Source organism: Alligator mississippiensis, chromosome 9 (assembly GCF_030867095.1).
Source record: "Alligator mississippiensis isolate rAllMis1 chromosome 9, rAllMis1, whole genome shotgun sequence".
Taxonomy (NCBI): domain Eukaryota; kingdom Metazoa; phylum Chordata; order Crocodylia; family Alligatoridae; genus Alligator; species Alligator mississippiensis.
Window position 1 is genome coordinate 42630680 of NC_081832.1, and position 19667 is coordinate 42650346.

The window sequence follows — 19667 nt, forward strand, 5'->3', positions numbered from 1 at the left end:
GGCCCTAGCCTGATCTTGTGGGTACTACTTCCTGCTCTGCTGCAGAGAAATAGCAGTCCAGTCCAGCTACCACCAGGTTCAGTGACCTATTCCACTACCCAGAGCAGATGCAGAGAAAGCCCAGAGGGGCCAGGACGAGGCTGATGAGCTTTGTGAAGGGGAATGGGTTTGGGGCAGTGAGAGGTTATAACATCAAACGCAGTCTGGAGTCACTGGGTGAAATGCCTGTGGAAATCTGTGCCATATTCACTGTGTTGTAAATGGTAGGTTGGATCACTCATTTTAGACACCTCCTGATGGCAGAACAAGGCACCACACAAGGGTCTTCTTGATCCTTTCACCTCCATTGTTTGACTTGACTTCACTGCTCAGTCTGAGCCTTGCCTGTCAGACGCCCTCCACCCACAATGCAAGTCTGAACATATATATGAGCCCCATTGTGCCTGGTTGTAGAGGAGACTGAACTTAAAGACACCAAACCAGAGCTGAGCAGTGAAGGGACTCATCAGCCCCTACCTGCCTCTGCTGGAGTGTGGTCTCCCAGAGCTAATGCTATGATACAGTCCCAGGCACCACTGAGCTGTGAGTACATGGTTGTGGGGGGAGAGGAAGAAGCCACTTCCCCAAACTGCCTCCTTACTTCATGTTTCAGGCCTGGAGAAGCATGAGAGTCTCATGATTGTTAATGAAGATGCCAAACAGTTGATTTTCAAGAACAAGGCAGACAAGGGAATTCAGGTGAGAGGCTGGGGGGCAGCAGAGCTGGGGCCTCAACCTGGCCAAGGGTGGGGAGGGGAGTGGGGTTTCAGGGTAAAGGCTAACACATGGAGCCAGTGTCACATGTCAGGTACAGGTGTCCAGCAGATGTTTGTGTAGGATGGTTGCTTGTGTCCAGAATGTGACTTAGTGACTATGTCCAGGGAAGGAGTTGACCCACCCTGCTGAGCCCCCCAGCCAGGCACAGGACAAAGCAGTGATGCTGAGTTCTTTTTCCAAATCTGCCTTTGAGCCTTTAAGCTTCAGAGAGTCCCCTGCCCTACTGTGTTAGGAAGGGGGCCCCGGGGATATCTCAGGCCCAGGGCTCGCTTGTAGGCCTGGTTCATTGCAGCTCTTAGCCCTGATCCCCTTCATGCCATCCTGCTGTGCTAGGTCTGCCTCCTGCTCTCTACTAATCTACAGCTCTAGATAGAGCACAAGGGAGCAGGTCACTGAAGGCTCATCCCCTGTTCAGAGTAGGGAAGGACCACATGTGGAACCATGGATACAGGCCCACTGTCTCCAGCTGGAAGTGATACTCCCACACCCAACACTGGGGGCAGAATGTCCTGGAGGTTAGGGAGAGCTGGAGAGAGGGCAAGGCAGGAGAACAGGTAAGTGGGATTGAGCACTGACTCAATTGTCTTTTCATTCCAGGATGGCAGCTTCGCATTTGACAGCATCTTTAGTCTGGATGCCGAGCAGGTACAGTAGGTTCTAGGCATGTCCAAGCTGGGAAGGGAGAAGGCCTAAGGCCTCATAACCCTAAAGCCTGCACCTTAGATTGAAGGCAACCTACTAGGGTAAGCCATGAGCAGATCCATCTGTCCTGTGGCTCTGTCTAGACCAGAGGCAGGCAATTATTTTGGGCGGAGGACCACTTACCGAGTTTTGGCAAGTCATCGAGGGCCGCATGGGTAGCCCCGCCCCTTGATAGGTGCCCCGCCCCCTGGTTGCCATCTTGGGATCAGAAGCCCCCTAACCCCTGACCTTTGCCACCAGAAGTCCCTCCCCTTGTCCCCCAGAAGTACTATTTTCAGCAAGAGGGTTTGCCATCTTGGAACCAGAAAAATACCAAATTATATTCTAAAAATCAAACATGTACAACATTCGTTAATTTAATTTCAAAAAATATTTTTGTCCTAATTTACACGTGTTTGTGTAGTGTTCATAGAGGTGATAGTATAATAGCTTAAAATGAAGTCATACTCTTGTATATTGTGGGAGGGTGGGTATAGGTTTGTGGGTATGTGGGGTGTGGGGGAGAGTGTGGGTACATGTGTGGGATTTATGGGGGTGAATAGGCATGAGTGGTGTGGTTGTGTGGGGTGTGGGTGTGTGTGGATTTTGTAGGGAGCTGTGAGTGTGTGGAAGGAGGGTAACTGGGGAGGGTTGTGGCTTGTGTGGAGAAGGAAGGCTTGCCTGCAGCCCACCCCCCACCCCACGGCAGGCAGAGCCCCAACCAGCACTCCTGCAAGCCCAGGCTCCGCGCTCCTGCTGCTCCTGGTCCCAGGTCACCAGTCCAGGCCCTGTGCTCCTGCTTGCTGCCACTTTCCCCCGTTTGCCACCACTGTCCTTCTGCCACTTCTGCATCTCTCCCCTCCCCCTCACCACTCCGGCACCACATTTCAGCTGCTCCTGCAGTCCCAGTGATGGAGCTGGGAACCAGGTGGTGCTGGAGCTGCTGGCGGGTGAGTGGGGGGGGGGGGGGGGGGGGGGCAGTGCGGAAATGGCTGGGCCAGGTGGGGGGAAGGGGCAGTGAGCGGGTGCATGGAGCACAGCAACAGGTGGGCGGGAGCGTGGGGGCCTGTGCTGCTGCACTGGGGCCAGCACCAGTGGGGCCCAGAGCAGGGTAGCAGGCGTGTGGGGTCTGCCCTGGCAGGGGCCTATGGAGCTGGGCTGGTTCCTTCTCTCTCTGCTTGAGCAGTGCAGCCCAGCTCCATACAAACCCTGGCAGTCCAGACCCCATGCTCTTAGGCAGAACCTGCTGCTTGGTGCAGAGGAAAGCAGCTCCCACCGTTTCGCCACTGCCAGGCAGTTTTAGCTGAGTCAGTCACTTGGAGCCCACACAGGGCTGCCTGTGCATGCTCTGCACTGCCACCACTGCCCCACAGGACAGCCCTGCTTGGGCTTTGGGTGGCTGCACCAGGAAGTCCTGGGGGAGTCCAGGGGGAGCGGTTAGGTTCAATCATTGATGCTTTCATCCCAAATACTGCACAGGGTGACCTATCTCCCTTAGTGATGAGGCTGGCTCCCAGCAGACTGATGCCATGATATCCCAGCCTGCTTTTCCAGGGACAGACTGGCCTAGGAGCTTGCATTAATTAAAGTCTCCCAGCCCAGGTGGTAAATGCCCTGTAGTTTAACCGGATGAGCACATTTTAACAGTCTGTGTAGATCTACCCCTCCTGAGAACCAGCATCAGAACCCACAAAAGACATCACCAACCCTTCCAGTCTATGCTAGGGATGTTTTATTAGCAGAGGGTGCTCTGGAGAGAAGCATCACCCTGAGGTTTGGGACTGTTGCCAAGGGTCTTGCCTGCTACCCAGCAACTAGTGTTTTTGACCACTACCCGTTTCTTCTTTAATGCCTGGGTCCTGAATCCCTCCCCTAGCTGGGATGTTGTCTGTGAACCACCCTTGAAGGATTAGATAGCGTTAGAGTGATCCTGTAGTCATAATGGTTCAGGAAATTTGTGAGTGGCAAGGATTTTTTGATGGTGATATTTTTTATTAAATGCATGGTTGGAAGGAATGAGACAAGGTCTTGAATCAAATGCATTCTTCTTTGGGTCAAAGCTTTGCATTTAAAAACTTGTTTAAGTCTACACTAACCATGCAATTAATCCAATAAAAGAAACCACCCACAAGAATCTTTGCTTTCCAGGATAAGGTGTTCTTGGAGCTATTGAGACCCCTGCTGGTGATGGTGCCCCTTGGCTACAGTGTCTCTCTGTTGCTCTGGGAAGCCAACCACTCCAGGACCCAGTCACAGTTCCACAGCACTGGATGGCAGTGTAGCATGGTCCAGCAGGTGAGGACACTGCGTGAGAAGCTCCTGCTATATCCCATGGGACCCCCTGCCTTTCAGATGTTCAGGATTGATATTTCACCCCAGCTTCCTTCACCCAAGGGCATAAAGTGAATGTTTTGCCTGCAGGTTGCCTAGGGCAAGAAGAAATATGCTCAGGTGTACTGGGCACAGTTTCTTAGAGGTGCATTAGACAGTGTCCCAGGGGTCAGGGAATAGCTGTGGCAACTGGACACAGTCCCTGGACCAGCATCCAAGAGGTCACAAAGCAGTCTGGAGTCCACTAGATATGGAGTCCCAGAGGTCAGGGAGCAGCTGGGGGCCAGTGGTTAGTGTCCCATGAAGCCATCTGATGCCATCCCAGGGTCAAGGGTAGCCAGGGGCCAGCATTGTGCTTATTCTGTAGTCTGTTGCATCCACCTGAGTCTTGTAAGAGTGCAGGGAGGGAGGGAGGAAGCCTAGGGACACTACTGTTTCTGTCCTTGTCCCTCATGCAGTATGGTTTTGGATCTGAGCTCCCAGCTCACTCAAGGGGACCCCGAAATCCATGGGAGTTGCCCTTGGGTGTCTGAGGGAAGACCTGATTCCAGTATCAGAAAGAACCCTCAAGAAAAAGTATGTGGGGCCTGGGGAGCAAACCAAAGCCCTCTGAGCATTTGTAATCCTTCTCCAGGTGATAGACACCATCTTCCAGGAGCTTGAGACCTTAGGGGGAAGTGTAAGGGATCTGTACACTGTCAGCTTTGTCCAGGTAAGATGGAGGGAGGGGGCAGCCAATGTGTTGGAAGCCATGAAGTCCCTCAAGGGGTCAGGTGTCTGACCCACTGCTGATCCTACCCTGGGCCATTGGGGAATTATTTTATACATCCTGTGAGAGCAATACCCCTCACTGGAGGTATGTATGCAGGGGTGTGATGGGGCCCTCCAGCCACCTTCTCCACAGCCTGATGACTGGCCTGTCACAGGTCCTATCTTCTCTTCACCATTGCCTACCTGGCTAGCGCAGCTGTGGTTTTGGCCCCATTGTGATTCCTCATGTGTAGGGCATGGGAATGCCTGTCTCCCAGAGCCAATGTATTAAATGTCAACGTTGGAGACAGGAGGATCCGGGCAAAGGCACTGAAGAGTCAGAAAGCATGAGGACTACCCTAAGCAGAGAGCAGATTTAGATTGGACACTAGGAGGAACTTCTTCACAGTTCGAGTGGCCAAGGTCTGGAACGGGCTCCCAAGGGAGGTGGTGCTCTCCCCTACCCTGGGGGTCTTCAAGAGGAGGTTAGATGAGTATCTAGCTGGGGTCATCTAGACCCAGCACTCTTTCCTGCTTATGCAGGGGGTCGGACTCGATGATCTATTGAGGTCCCTTCCGACCCTAACATCTATGAATCTATGAATCTATAAGACAATGGTCTGGGGTTTCTTGTGTGCAGAAGCATGTCCTCCACCCCACCTAAGTTCCTGCTTCTGGTTCCGTATGGCAACCGGAGTGGCTTTTCCTTCCTCCTCATGTTTCTGTTTCTTTCCTAAGCCTGTGTGTAGGAAGTTACAGCCAAATGCACAAATACAATGTGAAGAACAACAAGGTAGTCTGTAGCACTGCAGAAAGGGCCCTGGGGTTAAAGTGAACCAAAAGCTGCATATAAGCCAAGAGTGTACTATTGTTGCAAAAAAAAGTCAGTAGCATACTAGGCTGTATGAACAAGAGGACGGCATGCAAGTCACAGAAAGTGATTCTTCTACTTTCCTCAGCACTGCTGAGGCCTCACCTGGAGAACTGTGTCTAGTTTGGGGCACCTTACTTCAAGAAACTGTAGACAAATTGGAATGAGTCCAGATGAGAGTAACAAAGATGACTGAAGGTTTAGAAAACATAACATTGAGGAAAAGTTAAAAGAACTGCAATTATTTAGTTTGGAGAAGAGAAAACTGGGGGGGGGGGGCGTTGCTAGTAGTCTTCTGGCTATAAAAAGGACAGAGATGGATTGTTCTCAGTGTCTGCAGAGGACAAGACAAGAAGCCACAACAAGGGAAGTTTAGATTAGATATTAGGTCCTGGAGAACAAGTGGTTGGACTAGCTGTTCTCTCAAGGTCCCTTTCAGAGTTGCCAACTGTCCAAAAATTTACAAACAGTCGATACAAAAACAGCTAAAATGCCTGTCTGTAAAGTCTATAAAAAGCATGGAATATTCCATAAGTAACTAAGCAATGGGGAGGTTTATGAACAGGGCTGGATGTTGAAGGACAAAGATAGCACGTCATTGCCACCTGGTATCTGACGAGGAGCACAGCACCCTGCAGGAAGCATTCTCTCAGGGCTTTGTAGCCCACTTAGCCTTCTCCCCCATCCCCCAGCCATGTGCTACTGCTGCTGCTGCTCCTGCATTCTGTCCTGGGTCACAGGTAGGCAGGCAATAGGGAGACCCCTACTGCTGGGATGCGGGTTGGGGCCTGTGGGGCTGAGTTGTGGGGGGGAACAGAATAGCTCAGGGTATAGTAGGGGGCATCAGGGTATAGGGGTAAGTAGAGAACCCCTGGAGTGGAGGCAGCACAGTGTAACGTCATTGCTGCAATCAAGCATGGTTGCCAACACAAGACCATTTTTATTATAGATAAACTGAAAACTTTTTACTGTGGTTGGTGTTAAACCTCTAAATTTGAACCCAGCCCTTGTTCAGGGCCTGTCAAAGGAGTTACATTTACATTATGCAAAACACCTGTCAGTAAAAACATATGCCAGTAAAAAAGTTTGTTGTCAGTAAAAAGTCTGCAGATTGCCAGTAAAAAAAAAAAAATGGCTTGGGTTAGCAACCCTGATCCAGTCCTGATTTCCCTGATTCTCTGATTCTGCCTGATCACCTCTGTGCTGCACGCCACCAGTCTGGCTTTTGGTGTTCAAAGTGAGGAGCCCGTTAACCCCTGCCCTTCTGCTTGTGCTGCCAGTGACAGTTGTGCAAAGCAGACGTAATCAGAATAGAAACATTTTAAACATTTTAAATACTGGCACCCATGGGAAGCCCTGATCCAGTGACTGGCCACAGGTTGAGTCCTGCGCAGGGGCATGTCACAGTTCTCACAGGTCCAGCTATGATGGTCCTTCCATTCAGTCACAAGGACCACCTGGCTGTTTAAAGAAATGGACATTCAGGTGTTTGCACTCAGGGGTGACTTCTCGTTTTCTCTAGTGCAGGCCAAAGATGGGGGTCAGCAGTTTAGATGTTGGCATGTAAGGCCCATGAATTAGCTGCTCTTAAGAAATGGAGGCCTTTGGTTTCCTAAGAGCAAAAATCCTGTTTCCTACAGCCACTATTAGGGGAATAGGCAAGCTCACAGAGGAGTAGCAGCAGGAGCTCTGGGCAGTTAAACCAGGGTCAATTTTAGTGAGATGATTATTTTTTTAATGTGAAAGAATATATCTAGCCAGGAATCCTGCCTACCAGTACAGTCCCCACCTCTCCCAAAGGCCTGGTCCCAAGCTTACTGATATCACAGATTTCAGTGAGTCCCAGATATGTCCAATTCTTTTAGTATTTCTAAGACCACTCACACCTATGAGAAATTTTGAGGGCCTTTCATGTGCCCTCTGGAGAAACACCTCCAACCACAGCCCACACTTCATCTTCTCTGTGCCAGTCCTCTACACCACTTCTCTATGCCAGCCCCCAACACTTGTGGTGACACTGTGACACTGCCTGGGCCTGGCCAGAACCAGGCTTATACTGCTAACTGAATTCCCCATTTCCTTTTCACATTTCTACATGTCCCCCATGGAGACCCACCCATGGTTCCAGTTAAGCTGCTTGATAGCTCCTTGCCACCCAGCTGGACACTTCTAGTATTGTAGCAGGTTGGAACAAGATCTAAGTCTGGCTGTGTTGATTTGAGTGGCTATGGTTTTGTGACTATTGTAAGTGTAGGAAGCTCTGCTCCAGATTCCTAAGGTGTGCATCCTGGTCAGTGGGATCAGAGCAGCTCTAGCTATAACAGAGAGCTTAGCTGTGAACAGTGGATTTAGTGGTGGACTCAGGATGAAAGCGAGCAGAATGCAGATAGCTGTAGCATTCAGTTGGTTTCCAGTACAATGTGGACACTACAAAGCTTCACAGTGAAGTCCAAGAAATAAAGTTACTGGGTGAAGTATTAAAGAGTCAATTTGATAGAGGGGTGGAAGATGTTTAAGCCCTGGTGGGATTTTTCTAGAGCAATTGACTCTTATAGCACCCTAGAGTGCCATAAGATCATTTTAAGGGGGCCTGTAGGATACTGTTCAATATTAACACTGTTAGGTGAGCAAACACCTATGCATGATTCACAAGATAAACCTAGAAATTTCAAACAGGAATCTATCATGTGAAAAACATTCTGGCCTGTGTGAAGTTGGTCTGCTATCCATAGTGTGTGGTTTTAGCAGGTCTTAAAGACTGTTAAATTAGTATTAATTATTTTAAGCAAAATAGTGTGAGAAAAGCAAAACTAAGTCCCCTGGAGTGAAATACTTCTTGGAAGATTAGCCAGGCCCAGAACATTTAATCTTCATAAAGTGTTGGCTGTAAATTGTAAAACAGCTTATTTCTGTTAAGTGTAATTGGGAATAGAGTGTATCTAGATATATTCATGTAACGCACGATCTATATTTTCTCATTTTAATGCTAGCCATATAGCTCTTAGAAGTTTAGTATAGTTTGCTGTGTGATTAATTCATATATTTTCTGTTTTGCTGGGTACCAAAGGGCTGGTCTAATATTGTGCCATGGACCCTAGCTCCCCTGGGAGGTTGGGGTGGGGGGTCAACACCTGCTGTGGTCTTTCTGAGTTTTTTTGCCACAGAAGAATTGCTCTATTATTTTTCCATAGTAAAAAAAAATGAAAGTGAAGAGTTTTTCCAAGGGTGCCTGGCATCTAATGGGGGGTACCTTGAGTCTAAAAGGGTTCAGAACCACTGTTTTAGAGATTCCTTCCTGTGTGTCTACATGATGAAGATATCATTGAGGTACCTCAGGTATATTAGGGCAATGAGAGGGAAGCTGCAGAGGAAGCAAGACTTTAACATTTGTAATAAAAATACTGGCATATTGGTGGGCCATGTGTGGCAGTGCCATTCATTTATAGGTATAGTGAATTTCCAAATCTGACATAGTTGTGTGTCCAGATGAAGTGGGAGACTGTAATGGTAACAGAAGTGGTGCTGGCATTGGGGATAATGTTCCTTGTGGATTGTAATCTGTCCTCATGGAGGATTTTGGTGCACATAGATATGATGTCCATAGTAGCTAATATGATGTTTGCTGGAAGCTTGTCAATGGACCCTAGTTTCTTGTGGAACTCTGGTGTCCTTGAAATAGCTTCAAATGATAGCTGAAGCAAACCAATCACTCTTTACTATAGCTAGCAGAAGAAATATATAGATCTAGACAAAATAGTACATACTTTTCTGCATTTGCTGCTTCAGTTTCTTCACACAGGAGCATTCTTTGGCCCCAGGTCAGTGGTTTCTGAGGGGTCCAAGATCTACCTTCTTCCTCTCAACCTTGGAGTCTCTCTATTCTATGCAACTAGTTTCCTTCTTCCTTTGTTGGCCATGTGGTTAAATGAGACCCCTCTGTGATGGAATCATGCCGCTACTCCCCTTCCCTTTCCAAGCTTCTAGTGTCTCTATAAGTTCCTCTGATTTTCTCCCCAGTCTCCAAGGCTCTGTGGTTTCAATGCCCAGCACTAACACCTACACTCTGTGTTCTGCTCCCTGGAAAATTACACTGTTCCAAAGTTCCTCCCAGTTAGCCTGAATGATGGTTGATAAGCACACCTATCAGCTTTACCCAGGGTTATCACTGTTGGTAACCACTAATGCTTTCCAGGTTAGTACTACCCCTTGGCTCCCCTCCCTGCTCTCTGCCCCATGGTGATGTGAACTGAGCATTTCCCACCCAGACAGCTCACCACTGGCTCTGCTCCTTTGCATGCAGCTCTTGCTTACTACTAATGCTGTCCTTGTTTCAGTTCCATGGAGATGGAAAAGCCCATGACCTGCTCAGTCCCAGTAACCAAGCTCTGCAAGTGATGGAAGTCTCCCCTCTGGGTCTGTAAGTACCAGATGCCTCATCCTGGCTCCTCCCAGGTCATTAGCACAAAAGTTACAGTCACCAGCATTGAGTTGGACAATAGATAAGATGAGGCCACACAGACTGGTGATGGCTTTGGCAGCACAGCTATGAGTGAGGCACTGCCCTTGAGAATGGCTTATAGAGCTGGTCTTGGGGCGTCACGGCAATTGGTGATTGTGCTCAGGAAAAAGCATTGGCAGAGTGGGGACCAGGCTAGTAGGGCAGCACTCAGCAGAGATATTGGGGGAGCCCATTATGGGAGTGGCAAGGGGACATGGCTCAGAGTAGCAGTCATTGGCAGAATTGGGGGTGGAAGCACAACAACAGAGTACCTGAAGGTGTTGCCAAACTGTGGGGATTCCCAGCCAGGATCCCACTGCAGTTTCCCTTATTCACATGGGACTGTGAGCCAGTGTTTCCCAAAATGTGGGGCACATCTCCTTGGCTATGGGCATGTCCTAAAGCATCCCAACTAGCTGGGGGATGACTCCGTACTCTTGTAAGCTTCATACTCTTAACTTCTCTGCTTTCAGGGTGGTGGAGGAGGTGACAGAAATTGTTGTGTCCAGCTCTAAAGCTGCTTCCAGTTTCTACTCATGGGGGAATGAAGATGGCACAGCGCTGTCCTCAGGGTGTTTGCAGCATTTGCAGATGGCCCAACACCCCCCTGTGTAAGGATTGGGGTAAAGGGCGGGTAGCCCCTGTGGGATTGCTAGGTGGGGGTTTTCACACAGGGAGGGGTGAGGCCCTAGAAACAAGATCACACTCTGCACCTCTCTGTTAATGCCTTGGGACCAGCCCATCTACCCTCCATATTCCTGAGAGGTCTCCCAAGCAGGCCTAGTCCTATAAAGCTGGGCAATGCCCCCAGAGTGGAGGATGGTCACCTGCCATCTCTGTGGCCTTAGCTGGTTCTGGAGAGGGAGGGGAATGGGATAAGAAAAGGATCAGAAATGGAACAAAAGAGTCTTTCCCAAAGTCCAGGAAGGGGAAAGGTTAAAGAGGTTTCTGGCCAGATCTGAGCACTATGGACCAGCTTCTATTCCACCTGTTAGTAAGGCTCTACCTAAATTGTGGTGAAACAAAGGGTTTTTCATGACCTGTTCCTGGTGTGCAGAGCCAATTTCATGGGTATATCATAGTGGCCCTGCCCGTCGGCACTGATTGGCAGAGAGCCCCAGCTCCTTGGCGCTGATTGGTGGAGAAGCCTGGGGGGCAGGAGGGATGAGGGAGCCACTGCCATCTTGTCTGCTGCCCTTCATGCCTCCCCACCAGCCAGTTCCTTCCCTTCCCAACACCAAGAACTACTGTCTCCCCCTGGGGGGCCAGCAATTTATTTTTATTAAGTTTTGTTGTTGTTGTTGATTGTGTGGATTTTGTGGACGATCCTGGATTTCAGTTTCCGTGAAATCCAAGAAACTGTGAAACAGTAGGTCCCTACGTATTAGATGTATAAGTGGACTTAGGCGCCTAAGTGTAATTCTCTTCCATCCTGCTCCTGTCCCCGAAAAACTATTAATGCAAAATGGGTGGGTTGTCCTCCTTCTTGCTGCTTTCTGTGACTCATCTTTAAGTCTCAGACAACAGCATGTTACATAAGCAGATGTATTAATGGATTTTTCATGGACCTCAGCAGATTCATAAACTGTAAGGGCTGGAAGGGACCTTGCAAGACCATTGTGTCCAGCCCCACTGCACTAGGCAGGAAAGACAACTTGAGTCAGGTGACCCCAGCAAAGTGACCATCCAGTTTCCTCTTGAAGATTTCTAGGGTAAGTGATTGCACCACCTCTGGAGGGAGCCTATTCCACAGTCTGGACACCCTGACTGTAAAGAAGTTTTTTCCTAGTATTAAGCCTGAAATGGTCTTCCAGGAGTTTGTGGCCATTGCTCCTGGTTTTCGCCAAGGGTGCCCTGGTGAACAGTTGTTCACCAAGCCCCTGATGTATTCCCCTGATGTAGCAGTAAGCTGTTACCAAGTCCCCTCTCAGCCTTCTTTTTTTTAGGTTAAAGAGTCCCAGGTCCCTCAGCCTTTCATCGTATGGCTTGCCCTGCAAGTCTCTGATCATTTAGGAAGGATGTGGAGAAGCATGAAAGAGTCCAGAGGAGAGCCACACGCATGATCAGAGGGCAAGAGAACAGGCCTTATGAAGAAAGGCTGTGAGCTATGGGACTCTTCAGCCTGAAGAAGCTCAGGCTCAGGGGTGACATGGTGGCAGCCTATAAGTACATAAGGGGTGCGCATCAGGATCTGGGGGAACACCTGTTCACCAGAGCACCCCAGGGGATGACAAGGTCCAACAATCACAAACTCCTGCAAGACCGTTTCAGGCTGGACATAAGGAAAAATGTCTTTACTGTCTGAGCCCCCAAGGCCTGGAACAGACTCCCCCCCAGAGGTGGTACAAGCACCTACTCTGGACACTTTAAAAAAACATTTGGATGCTTATCTTGCTGTGACCCTTTGACCTTAGCTGACTTCCTGCCCCTTGGGCAGGGGGCTGAACCCAATGATCTTATGAGGTCCCTTCCAGCCCTAATGTCTATGAAATCTATGAAATCATATGGGTGGCTCTTCTGTGGACTCTCTCAAGCTTTACCACATCCAGAACTGGATGCAGTACTCCAGCTGTAATCTCACCCATGCTGAGTAAAACAGAAGAATAACTTCCTTTGGTTTGCTTGAGATGCATTGGTTGATGCATGCCAGAGTATTATTTGGCCTGCTTGCTACAGCATCGCACTGACAGCTCATATTCATACTGTGGTCTATTATTATCCCTAGGTCCCTTTCAGTTGTGGTGCTGGTCAGTTTGGCACCGCCAAGCCTGTAGGTATGTTGGCGATTGTTTGTCCCCAGGTGGAGCACTTTACATTTCTCGATGTTGAACTTCATCTGGTTCTGATCCACCCAACTTGCTAGTCTGTCTAGGTCCACCTGTACCTGCAGCCTGTCTTCAAGTGTGACTACATTCCCCCATAACTTGGTGTCGTCTGTGAACTTGGCTAGTGAGCTCTTCATGCCCACATCCAAATCATTGATAAAGAAGTTGAAAAGAACTAGACCAAGCATCAACCCGAGGGACACCACTGGCCACTTCTCACCAGTATGACACAGGTCCGTTCATTTGAACTCTCTGGGTCCTAGCCTGTAGCCAGCTTCCTACCCCCTAACTGTCACTCAGTTAATTCCACAGTCCTCCAATTCTTCCATGAGAACATTGTGGGATACCAGATCAAAGGCCTTTTGGAAGTCAAGGTATACAATGTCAACCTCCTCTCTCTTATCCAGGTGGTGAGTTACATGGTTGTAGAAGGAGATGAGATTGGTAAAACAAGACCTGCCTGCAACAAAGCCATGCTGGCTGTTGTTCAGGTTCCTACCTTCTGCAAGCCTATCACGCATAGACTCCTTAATGAATTTTTCCAGGATTTTCCCTGGGATACAAGTTAGGCTAATTGGCCTACAGTTACCCAAATCCTCTCTCCTCCTCTTCTTAAAGATGGGCACAACATTGGCCCTCTTCTAGTCCTCAGGGACCTCTTCGGAGCACCACGAGTTTTGGAAGAGTTTTGCCAGGGGTTCCGCGATGACTTCGGCCAGCTCTTTCAGCACTCTTAGATGAAGTTCGTCCAGTCCTGCTGACATATATGTCTAATTTTTTAATTGATCACACACCAGTTCAACATCAATAGTAGGAAGGTGGCCATTCCCACCATGCCCATTTTGTGCCCTATCTGGCATGATTTTCCCCTTGGCCCAGTGAAATACCGAAGCAAAGTAGTCATTCAGCAGGATGGAATAGAATTGTCCTTAGGTACCCAAGTCCACTGAGAGACCCAGTAGGTGGAATAGGCTACAGACTCTCTGTGCTTGCTGGGACCTGGCTTGGTCCCTGCAGTGGTTTGAGCCAATGTCCCTTCCTAGGCAGAGTATTCAAGTTTCCCAGGCACCTACCCAGGATGGGAAATTCTGGTAAATAGCACGGGTGTCAACATGTTACCAGGACTGACTCAGATCTGTGGCACTGTGGTGCTCACAAGCCCAAGCCTCCCACCCAGTTGGCATAGCCAGGGGGAGGGGCCCTTCCAGTTGCCGTGGCCTATTGCTGTGGGTTTGTGTGGAAGGTGAAAAGTATCCCTCCTAGCATATGCCCAGTCCCTCCTGTTTTCCCTAGGTGTGGCAGCCTGTTCACACTCACTGTGGAGCGGGATCTGGAGAGCTGTGGGCACCAGCGCTCAGCTGTCAGGATCTTCGAGTTCCCTGGCCAGGCTGGGCCCTGTGCAGAGCCGTATGTACCAGGGGATGGGGCAGCTCTGAGCTGCTACTCCAGGTGATGAGCCCCAGGCTCTTCTGTGCCTGCTGGCAGCCAGACTGCTGGCCCTTTACTGTCCTGGCAGTATGCAGGGCTGTCTTGCTGTCCCCACTCCATGGAGATAAAGTCCCTCCTTCCTCACATTCACCAGGCACTTCCCCCTGTGATTCCTGATATCTTTATTGGGGTCTCTGTTTTCTCTGACTCTTCCCTTGCCTAAGGGACATCTTTCCTGGGCCAGAGTATTACTAGAACTGCTCTGCCCATGGTCTTTCCATCCCCTGAGAATAGGATGCTTACAGATGACCAAAGCTGGGGGCACTGGGACCCCAGGAAAGGCTCCAGGGGCATCAAACAGCCTGGGGAAATCATCAAGAGAGCCACAAGTCCACCCAGTGCTACATCCAGACCTGGCTGCCACCCTGGCAAGACTGAGTTCTAGGGCAGATGAGCTCAAAGGTGCCCCCAGCTGGAGTCATGCTAGCCCACCCAGGGTGACACACTGCAATGGGCAATATGTGCACCAAGTGATGCTCAAGGACAAAGCCTTATCACAGGGCTGACACTGGAACTTACTGCTGTATCATGAAGTGGGAAAGAATCCCTGACGGTTGGAGTGAGGGCAGGTGTTGATGATCTGTCTGTCTAAAGCAGCAGCAGGGCCCTCAGCCCCTTGCTTCCCCATTATGGGTTAAGGCTGTATTGAGCCTGCCAGGTCACCAGTGGGGGACAGGGAGGGATTTCCCATGGACTGATGACATCCATATGCCAAGAGTATTGTCCTCTCCCTTCTCAGAGCACCCAGCACTGGCCCCATCACAAGCAGGATCTGGGCCAGGTGGGGGTGGGCTGTTCTGGAGCCCCAGGTCTCACCCATTGAAATGCTAATTGTGATGTTACTGCTTCTCTTCACCACTTCCCCCCCATGAAGCCATTCTTGGCCCTGCCCTTGGTTCTGCTACACTCCTTGCCCTGTCTCTTTGCAGGTTCTCCCCCCTGCTCCAGGCTCTGGCTGCTGGAGACCTGCCAGCAGAAGCTGGGTTCCTCCCTAGGATTCTCAAGCAGACGCTGGAAGGAAACAGCTTCACATTCCTGCTGCTGTGTCTGACCCTGCCAGGTCCTTACTTGTCATGATCAGCTATTCCCCACCAGGCAGGGTGGGGCATTGCTGGGAAGCACCAACGCCAAATCTCTGTGCTGGGCAAGCCCTAGAGTAGTGTTCCTCAGTGGGCTGAATCAGGGGCTGTGCAGGCATCTGGGACATCCCTTCAGGCAGGAATCCTGCTAGTCTGGAGGCAGGTGCTCTGCTAAGCTCTGAGCTGAGCTGAAAGAAGCCACGTTGTTGGCTCTTGTGTGATTCTACAGTCAGGCCAGGCAATAAACCGAAGAAAGAGACAGGCATAGTGGGATTAACACCTGCCCCTCCCCATTCCCCCTTGCAGCACTGCTCCAGACAGAGAGAACCAGATCCCTGCCCCCTCAGTGCTGTCCCAAGAAGAGGACCTCACTGCTGCACTTATCCAGCACTGGTTGCCTCAGGCCCATCCCCCAACCAGGATGCAAGAACCTTCTGCCCTGCAGCAGAAGCTTTCCCCTGTGTCTGGGCTCAGGTCAGGTTTCAGCAGGACACACACAGGCCCCTCATTTAGGACTGTCCCACTGCCTTACTGTAGCACCTGCCAGCTGCACTCACTCTGCAAAGCAGCTGTCCAGACCAGCAGGCAACAGACACTCTCTGGAGGGTCTATTTTGGGGCCTGATCATCACTCCGGTCACCAAAGCATGGTGGCTAATCTCTGCCACCCTGAATGGCTGGCCTGAACAATTGTTTCACGCCTGTTTGCTAAGGCCTACAATGCAATCCAGCCAAGTAGACTCCTGCCCCCTGGTCCCCTGGCTTCTGTCCCCTCTAGTGGTCTCAAGTATGCATTGCTTTGTGTCCTACTCAAGTAGCCTTTGTGGCTGGATATTCTCCATTTTTTTAGATGCCTCCACAGAAGAGATCCTGTCAGCCTTCTCACTGGCTGAGCAGGTGCGGGGACTGGCCAAGAAGGTCTCACCAACCCTCTGGGATCCTACCAAAGTGGCCTTGAGGCAGCGAGCAGAGATCCAAGAACTGAGGGCCCAGCTCCTCTTCAGGAACAGCCACTCCACACAGGACAGCATGATAGGCCAGCTGCAGAGAGCACTGAGGGAGCTGCAGGTGGGAGATCCAGGCACACAGCATGTCCAGCTGGCTTTGCTGCCCCCAGATTAGGACACTGTCACCCAGCAGTATCTGTATCCCAGTGCTCTTCACAACCACACCTCTGCCATCCATGGTTACCATGCCAATGCATTCTGAGAAAATCTGTCCCTTAGCACTTCAGTAGGGGATGCTGTTCCAGGGAGCAATGCAGCTTATTGATGAATAGCACCAGAAGTGTATGCACCCCTCAGCCGGGCCTGCAAGCAGTGGGTGCTCATAGCTATGTGCATGTGCGCCATGTGGCAGTGTGCATACCCAATGCTGTCTCCAGATATACGGATCTGGCTTGTGTGACCATGCTACTGAGTTATGTGGCAGTAATGCTTCGGATCTAAATCTGAACAGAAGTAAGCCCCTTGTCTTAGAAGCCTGCCTGTAAGCACCCCAAGTGTTGCCCCTTGGGGAAGAGGGCATCTGTAGCTAAACAGGGAGCTGTGGACAGCTGGGCACAGCTTGCCACATGGAGCTAAGGGTCCAGCAGATGCTGGAGACTTTGTGTATGGTGCCTTTACTGTGACTTGGCTTTCTTGGCCAGCACTAGATCCTAGTGTGGGGATTCAAAGCACAGTGAAGTCTCCCTGGACTGTCTTCCAGGTGCTGAAGAACCAGAGTTGGGAGAAAAAGAAAGCAGCATCAGAAGCAAAAAACAAGAACCATAATCCTGGAGCCAAGGTGAGCCCTGGATCTTGCTATCAATCCTGCTGGGGTTGCACAGGCAGAGAGGTACTACAGGGCACAGGGCAGAGAGACGACCTTCCTCCAGCTGCACAGCTGGAGGAGTAGCTGGCACTGAAACAGATAAAGTGCTACACTCCTGCCCCACCCAAGCCATGCAGTGTATCCTGGGCATGCCACACTATATGGCCTTCAGCCAGGCACCTCTGGGGCTCGTCCCAGCACTTTATCCACCAGCAAGGTGGGATCTTCAGGATCTGGGCCCCACGGGGAACAGAAGTTCACACCCAGCCCTGATAATTGTGCACGGTGGGTTGGCTACCTGCCATGGAGAGCTAGAAATAGCTACACTTTCCCACTTGGGAGGAAGGCTGGGGAGTGGAGGGGACGAGGAGTGTGTGAAGAGCACAGGTTGGGAAAAGATCTGTCAAGGGTGTACAAGGCTGTATGGCTCTAGGCTCCACTTAGCTTTAATGTGCCCTTTTGGACATATCACACACTGCAGGGTCCAATACCACTGTGGCTGGGACAGGAAGATCAACTTGTGAACCAGGTGCTGACAGAGGAGTTGAGAAGCCAAGTGCTCCTGGGCAAAGACAACCCCAGACAGGCAGATGTCCAAGGTGGGGGAAGATTTCAGGGCTGGTTCCTGCTGCCCAGCCATGGGGCTTCAATGGCTGACCTGAGGGGGCAGACAGCTCTTCAAGTACAAGAAAATGTCCCTACCTCAGCCTGCCCCACACCAGCCCAGAGGGAAGGATAATGGATGCAACCTAGTGTGCCCTAAATGGGGCCTGCAGAGGAGAAAGAAGCAGGGTCTTGGCTTCTTTAGGGGAAGAAAAGGAACCAGGAAGGAGGCTTGCCTTGAACACTCTTTTTTTGTGGTTGCTGGTGGCAGGTGATGTGACCTGGCTGTGTTTCTGTTAGCTTGGCTCTGTGTGTGGTGACAGAGTAGATGTTTAGGATTGTAAATCCAAAAAAGCTGACAAAGTCGATAGGGAAATACATAGCGCCGGGGTGAGGGACTAACAATAGAAGGATGGGGGTGAGGAGGGGAAGGCAACTAGGTTACAGGTGATACAATGTTAGCCAACTAAGCCCTGGGGTAGGGGGAGGGGGGCAGGGGAGGGAGGGGGTTCGGACACTGAGAGAAAAAGAAAATAGATACACACAAACCTGTTACAATACTACATGGTGGCCTGGCTCCATGCTGGTCTAATGCCTGGGGGGCATCTATATGTTAAAGTGCTCCTTGTTTTCACCCATTGCCCTGCCTCCTCAGCAGCTGTCCCATTCCTTTCATGCAGGTTTTGTTTCCTTTTCTGCTGAAGGAGACAGAGCTGTAGGGAACAGTCCAAAATCCTTTGGCCAACTCTCCCTGAGGGTGGAGCAGGTGACAGAGGAACAGCCTTCACAAGGGGCAAGGAGTAGAGCAAAGGCACCAACCTGTGCAGCAGGCCCAGCTGATGTGGTAAGTGAGGCACAGAGTGGGCAGGGAAGGGTTTGCAGAAATCAGTAGGCTGTCTCCCCACCTAGCTAAGATTTTTGTCACAGTTGCAGGGCTAGTGGCACCTGTGCCCCCTTCCAGCTCATTCTGAGGCAGGTGTCAGCTGGGAGCCTTGACATCTCCACAGGTGGAGTTTCACAATTAACCAGGTCCTTGGTTCAGCTTATCCATCCTGCTTACCTCTCAGGCCAGCTGGGCCCAGCCCTGCCCTTCTGCCTTTGTGATTCTGTAACCAGTAGTGTAGATGGTAACCAGGCAGTCTTTGTCATATACCCACCACATCAGTGTGGCAGAAGGGACAAAGCAGAAAAGGAAAAATAATTTTAAACACAGTAGTCTCCAGGCCTTTCTATCTTTCCTAAAGGATCCCCATTACCTGCTTGACAAGAGCTCAGCAGATACCCAGGTGAGCAATGCCTCTTGTCCTGAATGGTTATCTGACAATTCCCACCCCCTGGGGAAAGAGACCTTTAAAATGTTTGTTCTTTAGATTGTTTGGGCCCCTGACCTTTTCCTCAGCCTGGGGCCCTCTTTTAATGGTCCTTACATGTCTAAAAAGCCACTTCTCATCTTAAATTGCTCCCACAGTTGTTTTTCCTATAGCCTCTTATTAAACTTATTAAAATTAAGGCAACACCTTCACATTGCAAATGTCCCTGTAATCAGGTAAAGGTAAAGGCCTCATAAATTATTTCAGAGCAGCTCCGCTTCTGTCACAACTCCTCTAGTAATGCACAGTAAATAAGCTACAATATTCCCTATAATCCACTGCATTTCACTCTGCAGGTACCCTAGGAACCTGCAGCTCACACTCTACAGATATGACAACTGAAATGCAACCACCTCTGGAGTGCAATGTGGCAATTTTCCAGGCAGGCTTGGTCACATTTTGGGCACATAGAGTCTGGTTGTCCCCATACATGCACCAGTATCACACCATTGTAAGGCTGTTCCTTACATGCTGTTATTCCCTTTCTACCCCTTTGTACATGAGCATAGAACAAGGCCCAAGAAGTTACAAAGATCAGTAAGCC

At 50.2% G+C, this 19667-nt stretch overlaps 1 protein-coding gene across 1 annotated transcript in view; it reads left to right on the top strand.

Moving 5' to 3' along the window:
- LOC109283071 (uncharacterized) overlaps positions 1-19667 on the top strand; it is a 35391-nt gene that overhangs the window by 10000 nt on the left and 5724 nt on the right. The window contains exons 3-14 of the mRNA XM_059733392.1: positions 653-738; positions 1414-1461; positions 3646-3792; positions 4463-4540; positions 9784-9866; positions 10421-10558; positions 14066-14179; positions 15190-15320; positions 16189-16406; positions 17046-17123; positions 17632-17749; positions 18434-18597. Coding sequence (XP_059589375.1) covers positions 676-738; positions 1414-1461; positions 3646-3792; positions 4463-4540; positions 9784-9866; positions 10421-10558; positions 14066-14179; positions 15190-15320; positions 16189-16406; positions 17046-17123; positions 17632-17749; positions 18434-18597 — 1380 coding nt within the window. The 5' untranslated portion in view covers positions 653-675. The remainder of the gene's footprint in view (positions 1-652; positions 739-1413; positions 1462-3645; positions 3793-4462; positions 4541-9783; positions 9867-10420; positions 10559-14065; positions 14180-15189; positions 15321-16188; positions 16407-17045; positions 17124-17631; positions 17750-18433; positions 18598-19667) is intronic.